Source organism: Borostomias antarcticus (assembly GCF_949987555.1).
Source record: "Borostomias antarcticus genome assembly, chromosome: 9".
NCBI classification, from domain to species: Eukaryota; Metazoa; Chordata; class Actinopteri; order Stomiiformes; family Stomiidae; genus Borostomias; species Borostomias antarcticus.
In genome coordinates, this window is record NC_140242.1 from 27,947,493 (window position 1) to 27,972,492 (window position 25,000).

General features: G+C 47.6%; 3 protein-coding genes across 3 annotated transcripts in view; all 3 read right to left on the reverse strand.

Moving 5' to 3' along the window:
- The window catches only part of LOC311313539 (serine/threonine-protein kinase 24-like), a 15,178-nt gene extending 9,891 nt beyond the window's left edge, over positions 1–5,287 (reverse strand). Inside the window, exons 1-2 of the mRNA XM_084443685.1 lie at positions 4,774–5,287; positions 459–689 (exon numbers count right to left, since the gene is read on the reverse strand). Coding sequence (XP_084299811.1) covers positions 459–689; positions 4,774–4,815 — 273 coding nt within the window. The 5' untranslated portion in view covers positions 4,816–5,287. The remainder of the gene's footprint in view (positions 1–458; positions 690–4,773) is intronic.
- A 1,223-nt stretch (positions 5,288–6,510) lies between these two features.
- slc15a1a (solute carrier family 15 member 1a) lies at positions 6,511–14,853 on the reverse strand (the record flags this gene model as incomplete). The annotated part of the gene is made up of 21 exons (XM_084442976.1): positions 6,511–6,729; positions 7,665–7,772; positions 8,148–8,285; positions 8,381–8,492; positions 9,126–9,233; positions 9,352–9,398; positions 9,750–9,869; positions 10,090–10,171; positions 10,403–10,491; positions 10,599–10,631; positions 10,726–10,770; positions 10,959–11,048; positions 11,142–11,228; positions 12,090–12,172; positions 12,310–12,393; positions 12,519–12,709; positions 13,229–13,348; positions 13,460–13,601; positions 14,284–14,365; positions 14,688–14,722; positions 14,847–14,853. The coding sequence occupies 21 exons, from the start codon at positions 14,851–14,853 to the stop codon at positions 6,511–6,513; spliced, it is 2,022 nt and encodes a 673-aa protein (XP_084299102.1).
- Positions 14,854–16,308: 1,455 nt separating this feature from the next.
- Positions 16,309–25,000, reverse strand: part of LOC311312970 (dedicator of cytokinesis protein 9-like) — a gene marked incomplete at its 5' end in the record, with an annotated part of 51,702 nt that continues 43,010 nt past the window's right edge. The window contains 8 exons of the mRNA XM_084442977.1: positions 16,309–16,744; positions 17,458–17,596; positions 17,931–18,031; positions 18,858–19,048; positions 19,655–19,865; positions 20,406–20,552; positions 22,049–22,162; positions 22,386–22,508. Coding sequence (XP_084299103.1) covers positions 16,619–16,744; positions 17,458–17,596; positions 17,931–18,031; positions 18,858–19,048; positions 19,655–19,865; positions 20,406–20,552; positions 22,049–22,162; positions 22,386–22,508 — 1,152 coding nt within the window. The 3' untranslated portion in view covers positions 16,309–16,618. The remainder of the gene's footprint in view (positions 16,745–17,457; positions 17,597–17,930; positions 18,032–18,857; positions 19,049–19,654; positions 19,866–20,405; positions 20,553–22,048; positions 22,163–22,385; positions 22,509–25,000) is intronic.

Genomic DNA, 25,000 nt, shown 5'->3' on the forward strand with positions numbered 1-25,000 from the left:
TTTAAAACAACCGTGGTCGACCAAAGTGCTGTACAGGCAGGTGAAAATAAAAATTACAATACAACACAAACAAGTAAGTTAGTAAGCCTTTTGAGAAACGCTGTTTCTCGGGCCTAGTGGCCCATAGGGCAGGAGCCCATCTCCTGCTTCTGTAGCGTGAGGCAGCTTGATGTACATGTACACCCCCTGGACATGACGCTAGTCCCAGACTCGGTATGAGCCTACGTTATTTAGGGGCGGGGCTTTGTACTCCCCCTGTCGAAAATCCCCTGGCGGCTTTCATGGGGAGTCTAGTTGTCCTACTGCCGGTATGAATCATTTATCGGCATACGGCTAGCTGGGTTCGCTCGCGTCAGCGCATCATCAACGCTAAAAACTAGGTCGACGGGCGACAAAAACGGTCCCGGGGAAACACACCGGCTCAGCCCACGATCGCTCTGCGTCTCCGCCCCCCTCACCTTGAGATAGGACCCGTAGTACTTGGTCACGAAGGGGCTGTCGCACTGGCTGAGCACCGTGATCTCCTGCTGGATGTCCTCGATCTCGTCCTCCGCCTCCTCCAGGTCGATGATCTTGATGGCCACCACCTTCTGGCTCCGGTTGTCGATGCCTTTGAACACCTCGCCGAAGGAGCCCTTCCCGATCCTCTCCAGCTTGGTGAACAGCTCCTCCGGGTCGGCACGGAAATTCTGCGGGGGGGAGAGAGAGGGAGAGAGAGAGAGAGAGAGGGATGGAGAGAGAGAGAGGGGGGGAGAGAGAGGGAGGGAGAGAGAGGGAGGGAGGGAGAGAGAAGGTGAGAGAGAGAGGGAGAGAGAGAGAGAGAGAGAGAGAGGGAGGGAGAGAGAGAGAGAGAGGGAGGGAGGGAGAGAGAGATGGCGAGAGAGAGAGAGAGATGGAGAGAGAGAGAAGGCGAGAGAGAGAGAGAGGGAGATGGAGAGAGAGAGACAGAGAGAGAGAGAGAGAGAGAGAGAGAGGGATGGAGACAGAGAGAGAGACAGAGAGAGAGAGAGAGAGAGAGAGAGAGGGAGAGAGAGAGGGATGGTGAGACAGAGAGAGAGAGAGAGAGAGAGAGAGAGAGAGAGAGAGGGATGGAGAGAGAGAGGGATGGAGAGACAGAGAGACAGAGAGAGAGGGAGGGCGAGAGAGAGAGAGCATCGTTGGAGTTGGAAGAACAGAGCAGACAGAGCAACAAAGCAGAGTCATCCTGTCAACTGATCGGGGATTTTAATTGGCTACAAGTAGACGAGGCAATTCCATCAATGAAGTAGCATGAACCGTAGTTACCCTAAGAATGAAGCCCCAGGTATGGACTCAACTGGGTCAACCATCTTTGCTCAAATTAAAACAGGCTATACTTCATTTGAACTCATTAAGCGCGGGCTGCATTAATGCCAGAACGTGGCCGCAGGGTTACGCAACGCCATGCGCCTTACACACTGCCTTGTGTGAACACACATTTCCTCACAACGGGGCTGCGACCTGCGTTCGTTGCTCCTCGCTTGGCCAATCACGGAAGGCAATAATGCGGAGGAATGTCATGATAAAGGTCCCACCGTGGCACCGCCCCATAGCGGAGGACGATGACACTTATTACGGGTCTACCCTCGAGGAACTCCGGCAGCTCGGGACGTCGGGCTGCATTCCCAACGCTCCTGCCCGCAGATAGGCTCGCTCGACGGCGCCCTTCAATCTGGTGGTTTTCATTTTGTCTTGTTGACAAAGCATTCTTTCGCACACTTGCTGTGCAGCGCTAAGGGAGGCCGTCTCCTCAGCTCACAGAGGAGGCCTGGTTTAAAAGCCTAGCCAGTCAAAGACATGATTGATACCGAAGGCAACACCGGGACTTTGTACCTTGCCCGGTCAAGAGTTGCAGGACTGAGCAAACTTATCTGATCACCTTTATCGTCGGTGAAAAGGACATTAAGAGCCTCGGCCATGAAGACGGTGAATAGCTTGAAGCAGATAGGCCGTGAAAAAAAACCTGCCCTGGCCTTTGGCTAAGCTGCCCATGGCACTAATTTCCTGGTACACAAAGGAGGGAATGGTACTCTTCATTCTTGCCATTCCTTATTCACTTCCAGCACTGCAGATATTTTACTGCCCGGAGCATAATCGCTTAAATTGCAATTCAATATGCCGTGGAAAAAAAAAATAGTGCGAGGGAACATTCCGGTCATAGTCAAGTCCGTTTCATCAGAGAATCAAGTTCTGGAGGGACAGGTATGCCTAACTAACTTGCTGGAATCTTAATTTGCAGCGACCCAAGATGGAAAGTGAATCAGCTTCTGTACTGCTTTTAAAACGTGTTTCTGGCGGCCCGTGGACCTGACCTGTGCTTCGGATCCACTCGAAAATTGAATGGTTTCTAAGTTGGACCATGCTACGCCCTTCCACCGAGTTTCATGAAAATTGGTCCAGTTGTTTTTGCGTAATCCTGCTAACAAACGCTCACACACGCACGCCACCGAAAACATAACCTCTCGTTCTGCGCTGTCGCTGAGGTAATAACAGAAATAGCAAGCGATGAGGAATCTGGCTAAAGCTCAACAAAAAACAGCGAAACCAAAAGCCTTTAAAGGGGAACACCGCTGTTATAGCAAGTTTAGCTCAAATGGGGCTTTGTCCTCAATGAAACCGATCCGTACACACCAACATTTAACCGATCCGTGCAGTAGTAAGCTAGCTCCTTTTTCCTCTGTGCGCGCATCCCCTTTATAATGGAGGTCTATGGGCCTCTGCTAAAAAATATGATAAACATGCATTTTCAAGGCAGGAAGCGCAGGGTGTGATCTTACCGGTGTCATTATACTGTCATGTGAAATATATCACATTCTCAAACCGAATATTGAAACAAAAGCTCCATTTGAGCCAGAACTATTTCGCCGAACACACTACACCATACCTTTCGCACTGTAAACCTCCGCCGCGGTAAAGCTAGACGATTGTTTACATCCTCCTAGCCATGCCTAACACGTCAACACATGGGGATGGCGATTCATTTCACAAGACAACATTCTACTGAGACCGGTAAGGGGCATCCTGGCACTTCCTGCCTTGAAAATGCATGTTTATCATAGTATTTATCATAGTTTTTAGCAGAGGCCCATAGACCTACATTATAAAGGGGATGCACGCACAGAGGAAAAAGGAGCTAGCTTACTACTGCACGTATCGTTAAATGTTGGTGTGTACCGATCGGTTTCATTTGAGGACAAAGCGACATTTGAGCTAAACTTGCTATGACAGCAGTGTTCCCCTTTAACAACACCAGAGAGGTCATCCAGGTGAAAAAGTGTCCCGTTTAGTTTGACCTCGCCAGCCACAAAGGGAAGAACAACAAGTCCAGTGAGACGGCGGATTCCACACACTGGGAACTCAGCCCTTTCCACAGTCAGCAGGTTTGACCACGACGGCCAAAGCTGCCCGAATCTCCCCCCTAAAGCATGCGTTTGATCCTCTCCCAGCTGCACCCCCCCGCCGCCCACGTTCTCCAGCAGTCAGTCAGTCAGTCTGCACCCTGAGGGCAGGGGCTCGGCGCACCCCCCCCCTCCCACACCCAACCCACGTAAACACACTCATCTCCCTCAGGGTGTGGGTCTGCCCTGCTCACCCCACTCCCACCCCCAACCCATGTAGACACACTCATCTCCCTCAGGGTGTGGGTCTGCCCTGCTCACCCCACTCCCACCCCCAACCCATGTAGACACACTCATCTCCCTCAGGGTGTGGGTCTGCCCTCTCACCCACCCCCCCCCTCCCCCCATGTCTGGCTGTCTGGCCCTGGAGGAGCCAAGCTGTCGCTATTCCAGAGAGGACAGCCCTGGCTGGGGTGAGACATGGCTCTGTTCCTACAGCTAAAGGCTATGCCGCCCCAAGAGGCGTAGCTTCACCGTCTGAATGGGGAATGACCAAGTGACCTAGTTTATACCAGTTAAGTCAAGTTCTGGCTGGCAGCTTTCTTGTTGACTGGCTCCGTACAACAATCTTAGGTATGTTAATGCCGAAAAATGTAGGCAACTCAATTGCCTAAAATGCTGCACACTCCACTTAGCGTGCTTGGCAAGGGTACTGTTTCAATGATAGGTGCTGTCTGTCTGATGAAGCTTTGATGGTTTGGGCCTGTATTCCTAATTCTTATTCCTATTCATAGAAGGATGTTTAATGTTTATCTTTGAAGTAACAGTGTTGCATTTTGGTCCCCAAAATAATGACCAACGCAGGGGTTGAATTCAGGCCAAGTGCGATAAAGTAAAAAATAAAATAAAACCTTGCATAACACATAGCAGAGATACGGAGTGCGTATCTGACTCTGTACGAAGCTCGGGATGTCAGGCTCGTTCTGTCAACACAGGCTACCGTCCAGGGCTCGCAGCAGGGGGGACAGGTGCACCCCTACCCCGGGCATGGGGGCCAGTCTACCCCGAGCATGGGGGCCAGTCTACCCCGGGCATGGGGGCCAGTCTACCCCGAGCATGGGGGCCAGTCTACCCCGAGCATGGGGGCCAGTCTACCCCGAGCATGGGGGCCAGTCTACCCCGGGCATGGGGGCCAGTCTACCCCGAGCATGGGGGCCAGTCTACCCCGGGCATGGGGGCCAGTCTTCTGGACGTCTCCAGATCTAAACCATGTTAAGCGACACCATCCCAAAACGAGCAAGCAGTCAATTGAACTGACCTAGCGTGATAAGCTAGCTGGTATAAAAGCTAGATGCTCATAAAACACGTGAAACTTTGGAGAGTGAAATAAATGAATTCCATTTAAATAAACTCTTACCTGCATCCCAGGTATGCCCGTCTGAACAGGAGAGTGAGCCATGGTCCACAGCCTCTAACCCAGCTTAGCTTGGAGCCTAGTTAGTTAGCTGATAGTTGGTCAATAAACTCAACTAAAACAGTAGGAAATGTCTCCGTAGAGGGAAATGACAGTTGCTAAACCAGTAATGTTAGTGAGCTAGTTGGTTCTTGCTGGTTCTGAGCTAGCTAGCTGCTCCTGCCTCCTCTTCCGCAGAGAGCCGACCAGCTAACGACGGTTAGCTAGCAGGCTAGCACTAGCACGGTTAGCTAGCAGGCTAGCACTAGCACGGTTAGCATGCAGGCTAGCACTAGCACGGTTAGCTAGCAGGCTAGCACTAGCTAGTAGCTAGCGAGCTAACTCTTCAGCAAAACGCTGACTCTGCGTCCCCCTCAGCAGACCTTGGATCAGTTGGGAATGTTTTCGCGAATTCCCTTTGAACACTTGCTGTATAATACGTGTTTTAATGTCTATTTAGATTCTAGTGGTCGTTATCCAGCCCTCATCATCACTTTTCTCTGTAGCCTTCCGCCATCTTCGTTTGCTGTCATCCTCACAATGAAAGGACCAATCAGCTGTCATCCTCACAATGAAAGGACCAATCAGCTGTCATCCTCACAATGAAAGGACCAATCAGCTGTCATCCTCACAATGAAAGGACCAATCAGAGGCAAGAAAACAGCAGCGCACGTGTCGTCATTTCAGTCAAATAACTTTTTTTTTCTTCCTCCTACAGTGATTGTAGCTTTTGATCTTTTTTTTTTATTATTTACATCTAGATTGTATGTTTTGGCCTATGGACAAATGTGTGTGTGTACATTACAGCTAGGTAGTGATATGCACAATAAATATGAATGGAAATACTTGCAACTGGTGCACTTTGATTTAATGCTGAGCTGTTGGTGCAAATAGTTTTCACCTGTAGCTTGACACTTAAAAATGTGATAGGCTGAAGAACCATTTGTGACAATAGAAGATCGTAAAAGTTGTCGAATCTGTATTCGGGAATTGTTAATAGTTTCTATGGCAAGCTGCATGACGTTGTGGTAGACTAGTGTAATTAGAATATTGATTCATGACATCATCATGCATCAGGGAAAACCATAAATATATATAACCAGAATATAAATAGCTCATATATGGGGCAAACCCCCTACCCTAGGTAAACCCTATTCAAAATCTGTAACCATACGGATCATGAGTAGCCGCATTTTTAACAGTTGACTAAGAGCCTTAGCCTCATACTTTATAGGCATGACAGTTCTCATTCACTTCACATTTTATTGAAAAATGAAACAACAAATTTAAAATCAAATCTTAGAAAAAAAAAGTTTTCTATAGTGCCTTTCAAGTGCCCTGGCAGCTTATATAAAAATATACCTTACAGGTGAAGGGCAATGTCTTAGGACATTATGAAACACTTATCTTACAGTAAAAGATCAATTGTTTGAAACATTTTGTTGTAAGTTTTATAACAACAATATAATACAATTGGTATTGTTTCTTTCTCTCTCTCTCGCACGCACACACACACACATGCACACACACACACACACACACACACACACACACACACAAACACGCACACCAACACTGGCACAAACAATATTAGCTACTGTACATTCTGGTTCATCTTACTAGAATCCATTTTCCAAACAGTTCTAAACCCATAGTGAATTATGAAACTTTGACAGGCGTTGAAAGATGATTGTCAGGTGTTTACATTTTGGTTTGTTTGGCATCACTATCAGAATCATGTTCGACAGAATCTTTCTTGTCCATCTGAATTTCTTCTTTGTCTGGTTGGTCTTCGTTCCCTTTCTTCCTAAACTGGGCCTCAATCTCTGCGGGGTCCATGTAGGTGTAGAAATACGCCATGATGGAGAAGATGAAACACACGGCCACCAGGAGGGAGGCAAACAGGATGTACTCTGCCCACTTTAAAGACAAACAAACAAACATACAAACAAACCAACATTATTTACCACTGTAGTAAAGACACTGACCCAGAGCTGGCACAGCTGGTGGATGTCAGAACTGAAAATTATTTTTCATTTTGTACAGACTGTATTATAGTATAATATTTATAATAATATAAATCATAAATTAATTAAATATAATATTTATATTTATAATATTTATTTGTGTACAGACTATATTAGTATCTTCCCCAAGGCAGTGTAGCTCTGGAACTCACTGATGCTGCCTGCCTTGAATGTTCCCTCCGGTTGTAATACTGGACTACGGATATATGGACATGTTTTGTTACCTCGACTCAGCTGCAGCGAAAGTGCATGGCGAGAGGTAATGTTTTCAGTGGCGTGTGTTTATTGGTTGGTTGGTTTCTTCATTGGTTTGCTAGCAGGATTGCACAAAAACTACCAGACCGATACATTCTGGATCCGACCCGAGGAGGGCGCCAGAGAGCCGCCCAAACAGCCGCTCATTCACCTCCATTCATTTTTTGGACTTTGGCTCAGGAGTGAAAAAATGCCCCCCATTCATTGTTAATGGGGGGTCTTGAAACGGTCATATCTCGACATGGGAAGGTCACAGAGACACAGGGTTTGGACTGGCATAAAGATTTTGACCTAACATGCAGCCATACTGTACCAAACATCCTACGTGCATGCACGTGCGTGCACACAGAGCCACAAAACGCATTCATGGACAGAGGCCTGTGCTCCCCAAGCAGCAGGGTTAGGGTTAGGGTTAGGGTTAGGGTTACGTTCTACTTTCGACTTTCTTCTTGAGTCAAATTCCTCATATGTGAAAATGAAAACGTACTCGGCAAATAAACAAATTCTGTTTTCTGAATCCTAATTCCATAAGATTTTCCTTACGAGCGTAAATGAGTTCTGAGGGTACCGCACCTGTTCAGGGATCTGTGCTAGCTCAGCAACAATCAGCACGATGAAGTTGCCAATGGCCACAGTGAACAGCCAGCCTGCTTGGAGCACTGCCTTCATGTTGCTAGGTGCCTTTAAAGGAAAAGATCAAAACAATGTTAATTAAGTGAAAGTGAAGCTAAATGACCTAGGGGTCTTACAGTTGTTGTTTAAATGGTAAATGGACTGCACTTATATAGTGCTTTCCCACCTTAGCGGCACTCAAAGCGCTTTATAATGGCCTCTCATTCACGGTAGCTGCCATGCAAGGTGCTAACCTGCTCAATGGGAGCAATTTGGGGTTAGGTGTCTTGCTCAAGGACACATGTGGACAGTCGGAGCTGGGATTTGAACCTCTGACCCTTCGATCACTGAACGACCCGCTCTACCAACTGAGCTACAGCCGCCCCAAGACAAGAGACCATTCAGAGCTACAGGATCAGGTGACTCAGCAGTTGTGTTGTTTACCTGTGAGTAGGAGAAGTCGAGACCAGTAACAGAGAACACCACCTCCCCCGCTGTGATGAGGAAGTACTGAGGGATCTGCCAGGCCATGTGGAAGGAGTTGGGCTTGATATCCTCAGACGCAGAAATGTTTCCCGAACACTATAACATTTTAAAAAAAAGACACGACTGTAAATTCTATTGAAGTGAATTAATGGATAATACAGTGAGAGAAATTTAGAGGTAATAAGTTTTACGTTTTGGCCCCATGTGAAGGATCTAGGGATCAGGAAAGTGTTGGAGCTTCCAAATCCAAATTCCCTGGTGTAGTCGCATGTTTCAACACCGTTTGTAACGGTAAAGACTGTCCTGTTCGTCAGAAGAGAAAGGTTTGTTAGCAAACGTGGATTTGTGATGCATTTTATAACCAGCGATGTAAGTAAGGATATAGCTGCTCTTCACTGGAATGAAACAAAAACTGTACAAGCATGTCCACTCCACAGTGGAAATCTCTATCTTTTTTCTTTTCTTTCTCCTCTTCTCTTTTTGTTTATATGTTCTTTGTTCTCTGTCTGTCTGTCCTATACTGGTTTGTCTTTGATTGTAGTTGTTTGTTGTTGTAACGTTTTAATGCTGCCATTTTGATCAGGTGTTGCTCGAGAAAGAGCTCTTTGAGATCAAGCTTCTTTTACCTGGTTAAAACCCTGAAAATACAGTGACAACATTTCGAATATTAATTGGATTTTCCCTATAATACTAGAAAGCGCAGTTTCTCAGCTTTCAGCAAGTGTTGGAGTGAGGAATTTTTTTGATTTGTTAGATATTTTTTTAAATATTATTAAATATTTGTTAGATTTTTAAAAATGTTGCCGGTGACGTGGTCGTATTAAAAGGGTTTAAGGTTAAAGGTTAAGGTTAAATAAAATAAACAGTCTTAATACTAGGCTACTGTAGCTGCTTACAGCGCAGGTGTGAAGATGTATAGCCAATAAAAGTCCTTACTGTCCTCGTGGTATGAGAGAGTAATTGGAATAAAAAGAAGGGTCAATCCTTCCAAAGTTGATTAAACTGGTTGATACATTCACTGCAGTAGCCATCCCATTAACAAATCTATGAAGAGAAGGAAATAGAAACAAACAACAATGTAAAACAAATCCCCCCAAAAATATCCAATATTCCAATATTCTATCTGATATTCTTATACTTATACCAAAGTTTGTCTTCTTACCTGATTGAATTGCTGCCTTGCTCTGGCTTGGCAACTAAATCGTCCGTCTGCAATGGAGGATCAGAGCCCAATCATTTCTAGGCGATGGTCATTCTCATAATAAGGTTATTGTGTTGTGTGAAAATAAAATCTGTGCTTACCAACTGCCAGTTATCTGAAGGGTTCGGGGGGAATAGAAGAGTCTGTCGCTTGCCCTTAACCAACGTAATCTCTCTCGTTACTGCTATTGGAGCCAACAATGAAACAAAGACAGCTTCCTGCTCAAACATGAAGTAGTTTTCGCTGGCCTGCGAAGCATAGAACGATGGGAAGAGTGCGGTCAGACAATCACAGTGACAACTTCACATCCATTTCATTCCTCAGGACTGTATGATATGGACATCATTTGAGAGGCTTACCGAGGCCCCTGCCAGCACCACTGGTTCATTCTGGAGTAGGTTTACTGTCAATGCTCCACTTCCCATGTTCATTAACTTCAGTTGACTCTGGGAGGCTGATGGGAAGATAGGCAACGTTTTCTGAAAAGGATCGAATTTTAGATTAAGCGATTTTTTATGCATACCAGAAACAGTGACAAGACATCATGGGCAAAGCAGGATATTCATGTTATCAATGGCTGAAGAGCAAAAGCTCCTATCTGAAAAATGCACTTTTTTGAGAAACTTTAAAAAAAAAAAAGAGTTGTTTTCTTGCAGAATGCTATTTTTTAAGGATATCCAATTATGTGATATTACTCACATCAATCTGAATCTGCACCACAGCGGCGCAGACGAACGCCATGGCCGCCAAAAACATCCCCACCGTCATTCTCCTCAAAGGACTGTTGAGAAACAGAAAAAATATTCATTGTATTATATATTCATTCAACTGAAGCTCCCTGTTAAAGCCCTTTCTCTGACTCCAAGTTTGAGGAATGGGAAAACGTACATTTACTGTATACAGCGCTATACTCCACTACTTCATACTAGGAGAATAAAATAATTATTCCACATTTCCACAAATACCACATTTCTTTCTCACAAATGTTCCTTTGTGTTTCTGCAGAACGTACGTGAAGTTCAGTCCACATTTCCTGATCAGAGGGTACACCACGCTGTCCATGATGGGAACCAGGGTCAGGATCAACACGGGGTTGACCGTCTGTCAAAAACATCACGGCGTGAAGGGAGGATGGCACAGGCGGCTACTAGCATGTCCAGCTATGCGACTAGACAGAACGAGAGACCGGGAATGACCTCTCACCCTACCTGCATTTGATCTGGCTGCAGAATCAGGAATCCCTGGACAAAGAAAAAGGTGATCAGTAACATGACCAAACTGGAGATTGCAAACCGGAAAATGTTTTAAATGTGGTGGATGCAACTCAACACTTACAAAGTCCCCGTCCATAGTGGTGGCCTGCAGAGTCCATCTGGAGCCCTGATGAGATGCAGTGTTGAGGTCACTTTCACGCTACAGCTGTCAGGGTGTTTAGAAAACCATTGTCCTGCAACTAATATGCCACAGATGGCATTTCCACCACACACTCCTAGAGCAGGTGTTGAAATACCATCTAACAACTATCAAGATGAATTTGCAATGGAAGTTATATCGTTGTTCTAAGTTACCTTTTGGTCAAACAGCGTCCAGAACATGGGCAGAGGGATGTACAGAAACAGGACCCTCAGCACCATTTTGATCTGAGCAATGAGAAGTTTCTGGAAACACAATTAGAAACACAGTGGGTGTGAGGCGACGCTTGTGTGTTTAAGAACAAAACAAGTAACCTCTGGACATGTGATGGTGCATACTTCATATTTGTCTTCTGCCCAGTCCATCCAGTGAGCCCTCTTGGAATACTGGCTGCTCCGGTGTCTGAAGCGGTTCTTTATTGCGAACTGTGGATGAATCATCAGAATCACAATCACAATTTGTTTATGTCGTTTTTCAACATACTAGGAATTTACTTGGGGCATTGGTGCATAACCTGGAGACAACATGGGACAGGGTGTGGGGACGAGACAGGACAGGGCAGAGACAGGACGGTGCAAAGAGCAAGTACGCAATATACGAACGCAAAGTAAGATAAGAGAGAGCGAACAACACTGAGCCAACAGGAGAGAGCAGACAGATTCCCCCTCTCAGAAACACTACCCAGATAGCAAGCGGATCTGGGCCATATGTGGGCCGGAACTAAGCCACAAGTGCCAGATCTGGCCTGTATACGGCCCAGATCCGCTTGCTATCTGGCTCCCGTCTCCTTGTGATGTGAATGTCTCATACATACTCATAGACTACTGATTATCTCACAAGTTGTTCTATTTTATATTCTTTATCTGTACTGGTTTACTGTGTCTAATTTTAAATTAGATTGTTATTTGTGATGACATCTTATTGTATAACGTTGTTTTTACTGTTGCTGCTTGTTTTGTAATCTCGGCCACATTGAAAATGAGGTCCTCTGCCCCTCAATGGGCTATATGCACAACTCCAGTACTTCCTGGAATTAGACATGCTTCTCTATTTCCTGTCTTACACTACTGGATGAAATGCTTATTCAGGTGTGTCTGATCATTGTGCTGCAGTCAGGCACACCTGGTTAATCACCTCATCCAATAGTGTAGGAAATAGAGAAGCATGCCTAATTCCAGGAAGTACTGGAGTTGTGCATATAACCTATTGTATTCCCGAGAAACTAAATAAAGGTGATGATGATAATAGTGTTGTGAGGGCAGACGCGCCGTGTCCTCTTAGCTTACCCCGATACATTTACACACATCCAGCATGATGTTCCCCTGCGGCTCGGCCTTGTAGTACATCCCGCTCCCCGCGATGAACACCACTGTCAAGGTCAAAGTCAAGGTCAAGGTCAAAGTAGAACACCCAGCAAACGTCACACGCGTACCTCTCTGCGTCGTGACTCTGACAAAAGACGGAACGTGTCGGGTATCCGGTGCGAAGGTGCGGGGGTGAACGTACCTAGGGCGACCACCATGAGGGCGGCGGGGACGCCGAACGCCAGCGGGTAACACTTCTCCTTAGCGTAGATGCCGCATTCCTGGCCTAGCGGCAGGGGGACACACAGTCACTCACCTACAGCCGAGCGTCTACTACGCTCGTGGTTATCTCAGAGACGTGCGGGTGTTTTTAAAGAGCCCGTGGTGGGCGGCGTCCTCCGTGTCCCCTACCTCGGAGGATGGGGGTGATGATGGTGGACAGGAGGCTCCCGGCGTTGATGCACAGGTAGAACACCGAGAAGAAGGTGCTCCGCTGCCGGTCCTGGTGGTCCTGGAACTGGTCTCCTCCGAAGGCAGACACGCATGGCTTGATCCCGCCGGTCCCCAGGGCGATGAGGAAGAGCCCCACCATGGACAACGTCCTGCAGCAAGAGGGACGACGAGCGAAGGAAGCGAGGGAGAGAGTTCAAAAATAAAAAAGGAGGTTTAAACCAGATAAATGTGCCTTTGACTTTTGTGTCCTGCACTTCAGATGACCTTGGGGTTTGAGGGTTGGATAGGGAGCTACATGGTTGAATGGCAACAACTGTACCTATCTTTGTTTTTGTTTTGTTTTTTGTTCTCTAACTGTATTGCCTTTATATCGGCCATTCACCTTTATCCTTGTTTGATTTCTACTTGACATGTACCTGGCCGTACCTAGCTCCCTGTGGAGTTCAATTCTGATTGTATTTTGTGTTCTCCTGTTATTGTTGCTGACTTGCAATGTTGAAACTCAATAAAAAGATTTTGAAAAAAAATAAAAATAAAAAGGAGGAGGGACCTGTCAGACTAGCTGAACGTCACACACTTTCACGCAGTCGATGTTTATTTTGACTTCACCTAATGTGTGGATAAATGCCTCGACTGCGGTAGACTCTGTCTCGGTGTTGTCAACTCACACGTGGAAGGACATGTTGTCCGGTTTCCCGTCCCTGTCTGCGTCGGTGATGTCGTGAATGGCGCTGACGGCCATCACGACCTGGCCAATCGCGTAGACGATGGACAGGTAGATGATAGTCCTGCAGGAGGGTCAAATCGAGAAGCTGACGCCAACAATCGGTAGAGAGCCGGGATAGTAAAAAGCAGCGAGGGTTCGTATTGGGTGGAGCTCTGGACAGGCGGCCACTCACTTGAACTTCCCCAGCCAGGAGTCAGCCACGATGGCCCCCAGGATGGGAGTCAGGTAGCAGAGAGCCACGAAGGCGTGGTAGATGGAGGTGGCCATGTCATCGTCCCAGCGCAGGAAGTACCGGAAGTAGAGGACCAGCACAGCTGTGGACAAGCCGGGGAGAGGAGGAGGGGGCGGGGGGGGGGGGGGGGGGGCGTCACATTAGTGTTAATCAGTACAGCTTCTTTACTCTACTAACTGATGGTTATGGCACGCTCTGTAGCTAATGGGTGATTACGGCACGGTGGCTCGGGAGGTAGAGCGGCCGGCTCGGGATCCCCAGGTCCCCGGTTCGATCCCGGCACCCGGCAGTGTGCCGAAGTGTCCTTGAGCAAGACACTGAACCCCAAAATCGTTCACGTGTGGCACGGTGGCGCAGTACCTAAGTACTATCGCCTCCAGGCCTTTCTGTGCGGAGTTTGCATGTTCTCCCCGTGTTCACAAGGGTTTCCTTCCTAAAGAACCCAAGATGACAAACATGCTTGGACTTGGTCCCCAGGCGCCACGAACGATGGCTGCCCACTGCTCCTGGCTGCCCCTGGAGGAGGACGGTTTGGATGGGAGAAATGCAGGGAACAATTTCCTCTGCCAACCCTCGAAGTTGTGTGTGTGTGTGTGTGTGTGTGTGTGTGTGTGTGTGTGTGTGTGTGTGTGTGTGTGTGTGTGTGTGTGTGTGTGTGTGTGTGTGTGTGTGTGTGTGTGTGTGTGTGTGTGTCAGTTATTTTAATTGAGTAATTTAATTGAGTCTGTTGACATGGTTGGTAATAGAACATGGGATATACTCACCGCGCATGCCATAGTAGGAGAACCGCTCGCAGAACTCATTGACAACGATGAAGAAGATACTGAGGGGATAGCCACACACCTCCTGGATACAGAAATGTGCTCGCAGATTAAGAACAGCATGATGCCTGATAAGACACCTCATAGGCAATGTACAGTATATGATCGTCAGTCAATAGTGAAAGTTGTGTAGCCATGGAACATAGCTGACCAGACATGCATTCAAATGCTCAAGCACAGATAACTAAATAAAGAGTAAATAATACCAAACTAAATCAAATTATGATGATGAACTGCATTTTTCTTTTCTTTTTAACTGCAAATTATTTGCTTGAAGTGAATCAAATGTGAGAAGTGAAATGTGAAATATTCCCAATTCCAACAATGACATCAGACCCTAGTCTTACCTTGGACGTCCCTCTCTTATCCTCCTTCACTTTTTCTGTGAGAAATAAAACCAATTTCCAATATTATACCAGAGCATGTCGCCTGAACACGAGCAACATCGTAGCCTACCATCCTGTCACGTATTTAATGGAGATGATGAGTTTAGGTGCCTAACTCACCGGCCATGGTGGCAGAGTTGACGTTCCTTGTGTTGAAGTTCCTTGTCCCGTCACGTTTGATATCCCAGCGGGCTCGTTCAGACACTAACACCAGTCAGCAGGGCTGGAAGGTATGGACTTGACGTTTATGTAAAACAGGCTCTTATTAGTCTGTTCGTTTGGCTCCCAGAGTGCTGAGGGTGGACTGTGTCCAGTTTTATGGTCTTGGGAGTAGGAGGAGGGGGAGAGTAGTAGTAAACGAAGGGTAGGGGTAGGGCACGATAAGCATAGACTTCATCCTACTCCTTTTCGAACAACAAAATCATGTACTTAAACATTATTTGTTTGTTATTTTTTTTATTTATTTCTAGAAATCATGATTATGTTCTAAATACAATTTCAATCATTCATTCATTCATTCATATACAGACATACACCTCACATGAGCCGTTCAAACCACTTGTCTATCCTGCAGCAGAGTTGAGCTGTTTTGAAGACTTTTGAAGAAGTCTGATTAGACAATTTTGTGAACTGTTCTGTTGTGAGCATATAGATATTCATGATGAAGTGATAATACATTCATTTCTGAAACCAGTCAGGAAATCACAGCCAGAGGTGCGGAGAGACGAGTGAATTTTATTAAAAATGAAAAGCATTAGGGAACATTTCTGTTTACAGCAGAACAGTGACTTTTCTGTTAAATAAAAATAAAAATAAAAAACCCATTGCTTCCCAAATATAAAATGATTTCATTAACATTTCAATGAACACTAGAACGGTAAAAGCTTCATATAACGCCCACAGTAGTCCACAACTCTGCTTCTACTCCTCAACGCTTTGGCAAGAAGAATGAACCTCATCTATACAGTGTTTCAGGCCCAACACACAGCAATATCATTTGCAAAAGACAAATATTGCACTGCTTTTTTATATACAAGAATAAACAACTTGGAATATACTTACTGTATGCAATGACTTTAAATATTTCAAAATTCTAAGACATTGAAGTGATTAAAGTTGAATACATTTTTCACGGGAGGCTCTTTTTTTTTCAAAATCTGTTGCAGCGTTGTAGAAATATAACAAGCCTTCATGTACAAGGAGATGGACGCCGATGTATGCAGCATACTGTTCCTCCACACACCCACAGGAGACGTATCAAAATGGACCACTGTTCTGTACATATAAAATCATGTTTTGAGAGTAGGTACGGAGCAAACGAAATAAGACACGGGTCAGACTAGGACACAGTAGGCTGATAGTGGGGCTGATGACATGCACATGTTTGTTGGTGAAGGATTCCCAACAGGGACGTCTCCACAGGAAACCCCCCCCCCCCCCCCTCCCCCAGGTGAGCGGGCGGGCTCAGAACCTCATATAGTACGTCTGCTCCACTGAAGCACAGCCGCGCCTTGTCTGGACTCCACGGTGGCGGCGGCGACACCCCCCCCCCCCTCCCTCCCTCCCCCTCTGTTCATGTGGCACTCCTTCGGCCCCTGTGCTACTCGTGGACGAACGTTGCCGGTCAAATCCGCCGCGGCGTGGCGGCACTGCGCACGACGGCGGCACAGAGAACGGTGGGGGTCCCCGGGCCCCGGTCATGACCCCGAAGCCGGAGGTTAAAAGGTCATCGGCGTTGTCTCTTTTCAGCCCTGCGTCTGTCTGAGCTGATGGAGGAGAGCGGAGAGGCGGGGCGGGCGCAGGGGGGGAGGGTGTAGTACGAGGCATGGCTGGCGTGCTGGTTGGCGTGCGTGCGGGGAGCGTCGGGGCCCGGCTCAGTCACCCCGGCGCTCTCAGACCACGGAGGAAGAGCTGGGCACGCCCTGGATACTGGCGCCGCTCGGCGTGCCGCTGATGGCGTTGAAGATGTGCATGGAGTCTGGAAGGACGCTCTTCATGCCATCTTCCACCGGGTTGATCTGGAGGGGAGGAGGGAGGACCACGTCAAAGACGGACTAGATTCTATATTCAGTGAGATTATCCGCACACCGACAGTAATTAGGGTCATGACAAAGTTGGTTTTACCATCCAATCTGCTCATCGTAAGGCAGAACAAAAACAGAGGGGAGAGATGTTATCAAAAGTGAGATTATGAAACACCAGCTCCCACACAACCAAGACATAGAAGTGTGTTGTCTCTAAAATGGACACAGTGTAAGATGCTGTGACGAGTTACAGTGTTATTACATATGTAGTTACAGTGTTATTACATATGTAGTTACAGTGTTATTACATATGTAACTGAGCAGTGAGCTGAGCAGCGGTGATGTGTTCTAGCTAGCATGCTAACTATTCCATATATGTAGATGAGCAGCGGTGATATGTTCTAGCTAGCATGCTAACTATTCCATATATGTAGCTGAGCAGCGGTGATGTGTTCTAGCTAGCATGCTAACTATTCCATATATGTAGATGAGCAGCGGTGATATGTTCTAGCTAGCATGCTAACTATTCCATATGTAGCTGAGCAGCGGTGATGTGTTCTAGCTAGCATGCTAACTATTACATTACATCATTTGTTTATCTGGGATACCCAGGAAAATGGCGCTGACTACCCAGAATGCAGTGCACAATGACGTGGGTTTTCGTTCTCTATATGTAGCTTCCAGCTAGCACGGTAACGTCTCCTTACTGGCTCATGCATGATGGCGGAGAGCTCTCTCGCCAAGTCGCGATAGTTGGCCTTCATCTCGTCATGGTACTCCTGCTGGTCCTCCTTGATCAGGCGCTCGTTGATGCCCAGACCGTGGCCGCACGCCTCCACAAACTGCCTGCTCACAGAAAAAAAAACGCTTGGTCAATATTGTCTCCTAAACTTGGCCAGTGGGGTTTATGGTGGGATAGGCTCTGTGCACCAGCTCCACTACTTCCTGAAAGTCACTTGGCTTCTTTATTTCCTGTCCTATGATTGGATTAAGTGATTAATCAGGTGTGCGCTGGGTCTGCCGCACACCTGATTAATCACTTAAGCCAATCATATATGACAGGAAATAAAGATGCCAAGTGACTTTCAGGAAGTAGTGGAGCTGGTGCACAGAGCCTATTGTGGGATGGAGAGAGAAGGGAGGAAGGGACTGTTTGGGAATGAACACAGTCTGAACTGACCTGAAGACCTCCTTCAGCTGTTTCACCTTGTTGTCGGGATACTTCTTGGTGCTGGCGTCGTCCAGGAATGCTCTGGCATACGCAAGAGGACCAGCGTTTACCTGAGGATGGAGATATTACTGAAGTCAGACATAACCATCCATCCATCCATCCATCCATCCATCCATCCATCCATCCATCCATCCATCCATCCATCCATCCATCCATCCATCCATCCATCCATCCATCCATCCATCCATCCATCCATCCATCCATCCATCCATCCATCCATCCATCCATCCATCCATCCATCCATCCATCCATCCATCCATCCATCCATCCATCCATCCATCCATCCATCCATCCATCCATCCATCCATCCATCCATCCATCCATCCATCCATCCATCCATCCATCCATCCATCCATCCATCCATCCATCCATCCATCCATCCATCCATCCATCCATCCATCCATCCATCCATCCATCCATCCATCCATCCATCCATCCATCCATCCATCCATCCATCCATCCATCCATCCATCCATCCATCCATCCATCCATCCATCCATCCATCCATCCATCCATCCATCCATCCATCCATCCATCCATCCATCCATCCATCCATCCATCCATCCATCCATCCATCCATCCATCCATCCATCCATCCATCCATCCATCCATCCATCCATCCATCCATCCATCCATCCATCCATCCATCCATCCATCCATCCATCCATCCATCCATCCATCCATCCATCCATCCATCCATCCATCCATCCATCCATCCATCCATCCATCCATCCATCCATCCATCCATCCATCCATCCATCCATCCATCCATCCATCCATCCATCCATCCATCCATCCTTCCATCCATCCATCCATCCATCCATGGAATGGGATTGTGTAATGAGGAAATGTGTTTGTGTGTGTGTGTGTGTGTACCTGGACACTGATGCTGCCCTGCAGTTTGAGCTGCAGTCGGATCATGTCCACCTCACTGGAGGAGCAGAGAAGTCTGAACTCGGCCACCTTCTTGCTCATGGCGTCGATGGCCACCTCAATGGGGTTCAGGTCCGTGTGGTGCTGGTACATCACGGCTATACGCTTCTTCACGTAGGGGAAACAGTGTGTAGCTGGTGGGAAGGGGGGGGGGGGCGTTGAGAGAGGGAGGGGGGAAGGACGAGAGAGAGGAAGAAAGAGAAAAGGAGAGATGGTAAATCCCATCCTCCCTCACATGTGCCTCTCCCTCATGTTTGACAGTGTAGGCGCCGCCCAATCATTGACCGAAGGCCTTCGAGGTATGGCCTTTTATCAGACGATGAGGAAAAAGATAAACATTGAACTTTGGTGTCTTATACGCCATAAAACAATAAAACGCACCGATTAGAAAGCGGCCTTGACAAAGGGCTGACATGTTCTGAATCTAATCAGATCTGTCTCGAGGAATTCAATTATGACCGGCGACCATCCATGTCTCCACGTGAGTGTGATGACAAACAATTGAGGGCCTCAAGTAGTCTACATCCCATCAACCACCTCTCAGGCGATAAAGAACATGTCTGATATCATGTCAAGGCGACAGGTCACGGGCGTGTCCCCTCTGTGTGAGTGCGTGGGAAGGTCTTCCCCTGGTTCGCAAGCTGATCTACGTCTACGTCCGTTCATAGAGAAGATCTCCCTCTGTCAGCATCTACCCGCCATCTAGTTAACGTTGGTCAGCTGCCGACGTCGCCACCTACTGGTGAGGATGGTCCGGCGCTTGCACTGCTCCTCCACCCCTCCCTGCTTCTTCCCCGAGACGGTGAAGGGCATCTCGAACACGAAACGCCGGATGTTGTGGCTCTTCTCGAAGTCCGTCTTCCTGTCCACCAGCTCCTTCTCCTCCAGGAAGGGCGTGACGTGGGTCACCTGGATGTATGCGTACTTCGAGTCCAGGTCTTTGGGGTTGATCTGTATGAGATGCAGTACATACCACAAATGACCAGTTACAACCATGGATAACTACTCAGAGTATAACATCAAGGGGCTTAATGTAAACAAATGTATATGTGTTTGTAAGTCCATATGATCAATATTATCATATAAGAGACTACAGGGATAGCTGTAGCAACTTCTCTGTAACTATTTGTGCACTCTCCTGTTAGTCATGTCTCTCTTATGAAGGATCTAGCCCATGTTTACTACTCTGTATATGTTCTTAGCCAATAGACAAACATTTTCCAGGAGCTTGCTCGATCGTCTCGTTGAGAGGGGTCAGGGAAGAATTTTTTACAGCTCACTTTTCTGGCCCCCAGGTGAAACAGTTTTTTTTTGCTTCCCTCTGGAATATGTAGGGGTGCGACCTATGCCCCCCCCCCCCCATTGCTCTCTGTAAAGCGCATTGTGTTGCCTCTGTGTATGAAATGCGCCATACAAATAAAGTTTGATTTGATTTGATCTCAGGAAGAGGATATGGTGACCAGTGAACTAGGACGTAGGAGAGGCTCCTACCCTCCCAGAGTCCTGGATCATCTTGACGTTCTCGGGGCCAAACTTGTCCGAGTACAGCTTCAGCAGCCTCTGAGAGACCTCGGACAGCGGCGTGAACTTGGGCTCCTTGTAGATGTACTCCTTACCGTCTTCATCTTCAAAGAACCCCTTGAGGAGCCACAAACACACCACTTCAGTTACGCTCGACTGCGGTATCATTCTGGAAATACTCAACATAACACCGATCTTCTGACATAATGACATTAAAAGCGATAAAACAAGCACAATGACAAAGTAAGCAGGCTGGCCATGGAAACCCATGGAAATGGAATCTGGATGGAAGTGCGTCAAATACACAATGTAGTCCCAGGTCTGTCGCTGTCAAAGCACACACACACACACACACACACACACCACTAACTGCACTGCAAGACATCAGCTGCTCAACCATCAGGCCATCAGGGAGTCTTGTAACCCACACTATCAATGGGTGTTTGGTATAACTCCATTATATTCAGAGAATCACCTGAAAGTGTCCCCTGGACAAATACATTCATTCACCCAATGAAAGATAGTTCTCATCTACAGAAGCTAGCTTGGCGTCTCTTTGTCAGGACAAGATGGCCGCTGTAATGGATGGTGAAGGAGGGGGGGTCACAGAGGGAACACACCAGTATCATCTGGACTGCGCTAACAAAGGCACACCACATGCCTCGGGCTCAACGCAGCGCCGCGTCTGCTTTTCCATTTATTTACCTCAGTCTCAGAGTCAGTAAACTGGTACTGCTACGGGGTTGTAGAGCAACAGGAAACAAAAATCACAGTTATTCCATGTCTACCCAGACTAGGAAACTACAAAGGAGTGTACGTGTGCGCGCTGAGGCAGGGGACACAGAGGACGACCGCCATGCCAGAGGACATGGTTCTGTGAATGTTATCAATTGATCAAAGCACACTGTTAAAGTTGCCACACCCAGAAAAATGTACTGTATGAATCGACAGAAACAAGTTAACAAGCCTGAGAGACAAACGATAGTCAGCTGTACTGTAAGAGTACTTATAAGGTCTAAAAATGGAAGCGAAGACGCCAGAAATAGTATATTACGTCATGGTAACAGCAGCATGCATTGCTAATTAAAGAGCGAAAAGCAGTAATGAGTCAGCTAATGTTATTGCTAAAAGCTTGAAGCAGCGAACTATGACTGAGAGATGTAATGGATTAAAGCAGCACACCACACAGACGTATAGGCCCCCTAGAGAAGCTAACAGAGCCTACAGCAGAACTTACCGCTGCCTTTAAAGAGGATAAAAAAAAGCAGAAACAAGTATTAGAATGAATAATTTAAGGCCACGTGATGTGGTCATGCTTTTATCAATGAAAAAGCTGCCAACAGCTCCCATGCTCAAATCAAGATGTTATTTCATTTGAAAACTAAAGTGATAAGCAAGTGCGGTACTTAGATAAGTATGTCTTGAACGAATCAGGACACCTGCACCTTTGAATACTGAATCAACTTGGAAATATATTAGTGAAAAAAATCGATATAGAGTATTAGATCAATCCAAAGCAATAGTAGAAGTATAGAACAGCTTCGTTGGGCTGCGTCGCTTCGACATCGGATGGTGTCACCCCACCTACCCCACCCCAGCTCTCTTCAGCTCACCTGGCCAAAGAAGGCCACTCTGAAGTAGGTACCCAGAAGTCTCTTGCCCGTGTGCATGACCTCTGTGACCTTACTGTAGGCTCGATGGAGGGTGTCGTAAAGATGAGCCAGTTTCTGTGGAAATGAAACACCGACACACAAAACATCAACAACAAATTGAGAGAGTTTGGACTGAGTCAAACTCAGGTGTTCAGTTCTATTCAGGATCATGACTGAGCGAAGGAGAGCTGTCGTGTCGTGTCGTGTCGTGTCCTGTCCCTGTCCCTGTCCTGTCCTGTCCTGTCCTGTCCTGTCCTGTCCTGTCCCTGTCCTGTCCCTGTCCTGTCCTGTTGCGTACCTCAAAGTCCCGGCGCTTCTCGTAGATGGGGATGATGAGCTTGTAGACGTCGGAGATGAGCTCGTAGCGCTCCGCCTTCCACAGGCCGTCCGCACACTCCTCCAGGAGCTCCATCAGGACGTCCTGTGCAGAGACACCAGTGAGACGGACGTGAGCACAAGGCATTGTGGGAAATCTGACACGGGGGCCTCTTCTGTCCCGTGCTTTATGTAAGGGTTTAGATCAAATACACTGAGGGCCAGCATTCTACTGGCCTCGACTCAACCCAATACAGATGGATAACTAGGATAACTATCTAACCATCCCTCCGCGCCTCCCCTGAATTTCTTTGGGGCCCCACAGGGGAGGCCCGCCTCACAGTTTGGGAATGCCTTATCTACATACATTAGGAAATGGTAAATGGTAAATGGTAAATGGACCGCACTTATATAGCGCTTTTCCACCTTAGTGGCACTCAAAGCGCTTTACAATGGCCTCTCATTCACCCGTTCACACACACACTCACACACCAATGGCGGTAACTGCCATGCAAGGTGCTAGCCTGCTCAATGGGAGCAATTTGGGGTTAGGTGTCTTGCTCAAGGACTCTTCGACATGTGGACAGTCGGAACTGGGATTCGAACCACTGACCCTTCGATCGTTGAACGACCCGCTCTACCAACTGAGCTACAGCCGCCCCGATTTCCAGGAAATTAAGACATTCCAATAGGTATAGATATAGGTACTGCATTTGTAACACGCTCCCCATCCAGTTGTTACACTGGCCCGGAGCGCCATTCACACACCAATGGCGGCAGCTGCCATGCAAGGCGCTTGCCTGCTCATTGGGAGCAATTTGGGGTTCAGTGTCTTACCCAAGGACACTTCGACAGGTAGTCAGGAGGAGCCGGGATTCGAACCACCGACCCTACGATCACTGAACGACCCGCTCTACCAACTGAGCTATACCGCCGCCTCAATAGAGCCTAAGCTTTGACAACACTACAGTATATCACAGTGGAAAGATAATACAGTGCGTACAGTAACCCTATCAGCATCTGGTGATATCTCAGCGAGACACAGCCACTTAGCAGACAGAAAATGGAGACATGATTGCGTGCATGTTTGATAGTGGAGCACAGCTGCTCCTCTGATGAGAGCGCTAAGGCAGCTCGCTGGTTATCACTGGGAAGGTGCAAACTCCAGTATTTAGCAGCACGAGTACAGGAGATAAGGACCAGTCGTATAAACGTGTTCTACCTCTGTGATAAGACACGACTGCCTTAGAAACTGAGCATAATAATGTTGTTTATAGTCAATGGGACCCAAAAATTACAATAAAAGTTCAAAGTTGATCATTATAATTACAGGACCTTGAGGATGTGTATTTGCCACATGTGACAAAAACAAACACATGTGAGTGAGTGAGTGGCGACCCAGCACACACACTCACACACACACACACACACACACACACACACTCACACACACACACACACACACACACACACACACACACACACACACACACACACACACACACACACACACACACACTCACACACATGCACACACATACGCACACACACGCACACACTTTCAGTGGTAGCCTGTGGAATTTGTCCTCTGCATTCATCCCATCCAAGCCGTCCTCCTCCAGGGGCAGCCAGGAGCAGTGGGCAGCCTGGTCAGTGTGCTCCTCCAGGGTGCAGTCAGGAGCAGTGGGCAGTCAGGGGCAGTCAGGAGCAGTGGGCAGCCTCAGTGGCGCCCGGGGACCAAGTCCAAGTGCTCAGTCCAGGTCCTGGTCAGGACTGAAGAGCGGTTTGTTCTTCTGCATGTTTTTATTTTGGGATTCTTGGGAGGAAACCCTTAGCATGGGGAGAACGTGCAAACTCTGCACAGAAAGACCCGGGAGATACCCCACCTGAGTACCTGACCACCCTGGGAGATACCCCACCTGAGTACCTGACCACCCTGGGAGATACCCCACCTGAGTACCTGACCACCCTGGGAGATACCCCACCTGAGTACCTGACCACCCTGGGAGATACCCCACCTGAGTACCTGACCACCCTGGGAGATACCCCACCGGAGTACCTGACCACCCTGGGAGATACCCCACCTGAGTACCTGACCACCCTGGGAGATACCCCACCTGAGTACCTGACTACCCTGGGAGATACCCCACCTGAGTACCTGACTACCCTGAGGAGATACTCCACCTGAGTACCTGACCACCCTGGGAGATACCCCACCTGAGATACCTGACAACCCTGGGGAGATACCCCACCTGAGTACCTGACAACCCTGGGGAGATACCGCACCTGGGTACCTCACAACCCTGAGAGATACTCCACCTGAGTACCTGACCACCCTGGGAGATACCCCACCTGAGTACCTGACTAGCCTGAAAGATACCCCACCTGTGTACCTCATAACCCTAAGGAGATACCCCACCTGTGTACCTCATAACCCTAAGGAGATACCCCACCTGGGTACCTCACAACCCTAAGGAGAACATCCCCAGCACCGACATCGTCCCAAGCGGGAATCGAACCCAGGACCTTCTTCCTGTGAGGTGACAGTACTAAGTACTGAGCCACCGTGCCACTAATATAAGCATCACTTACCTTAAC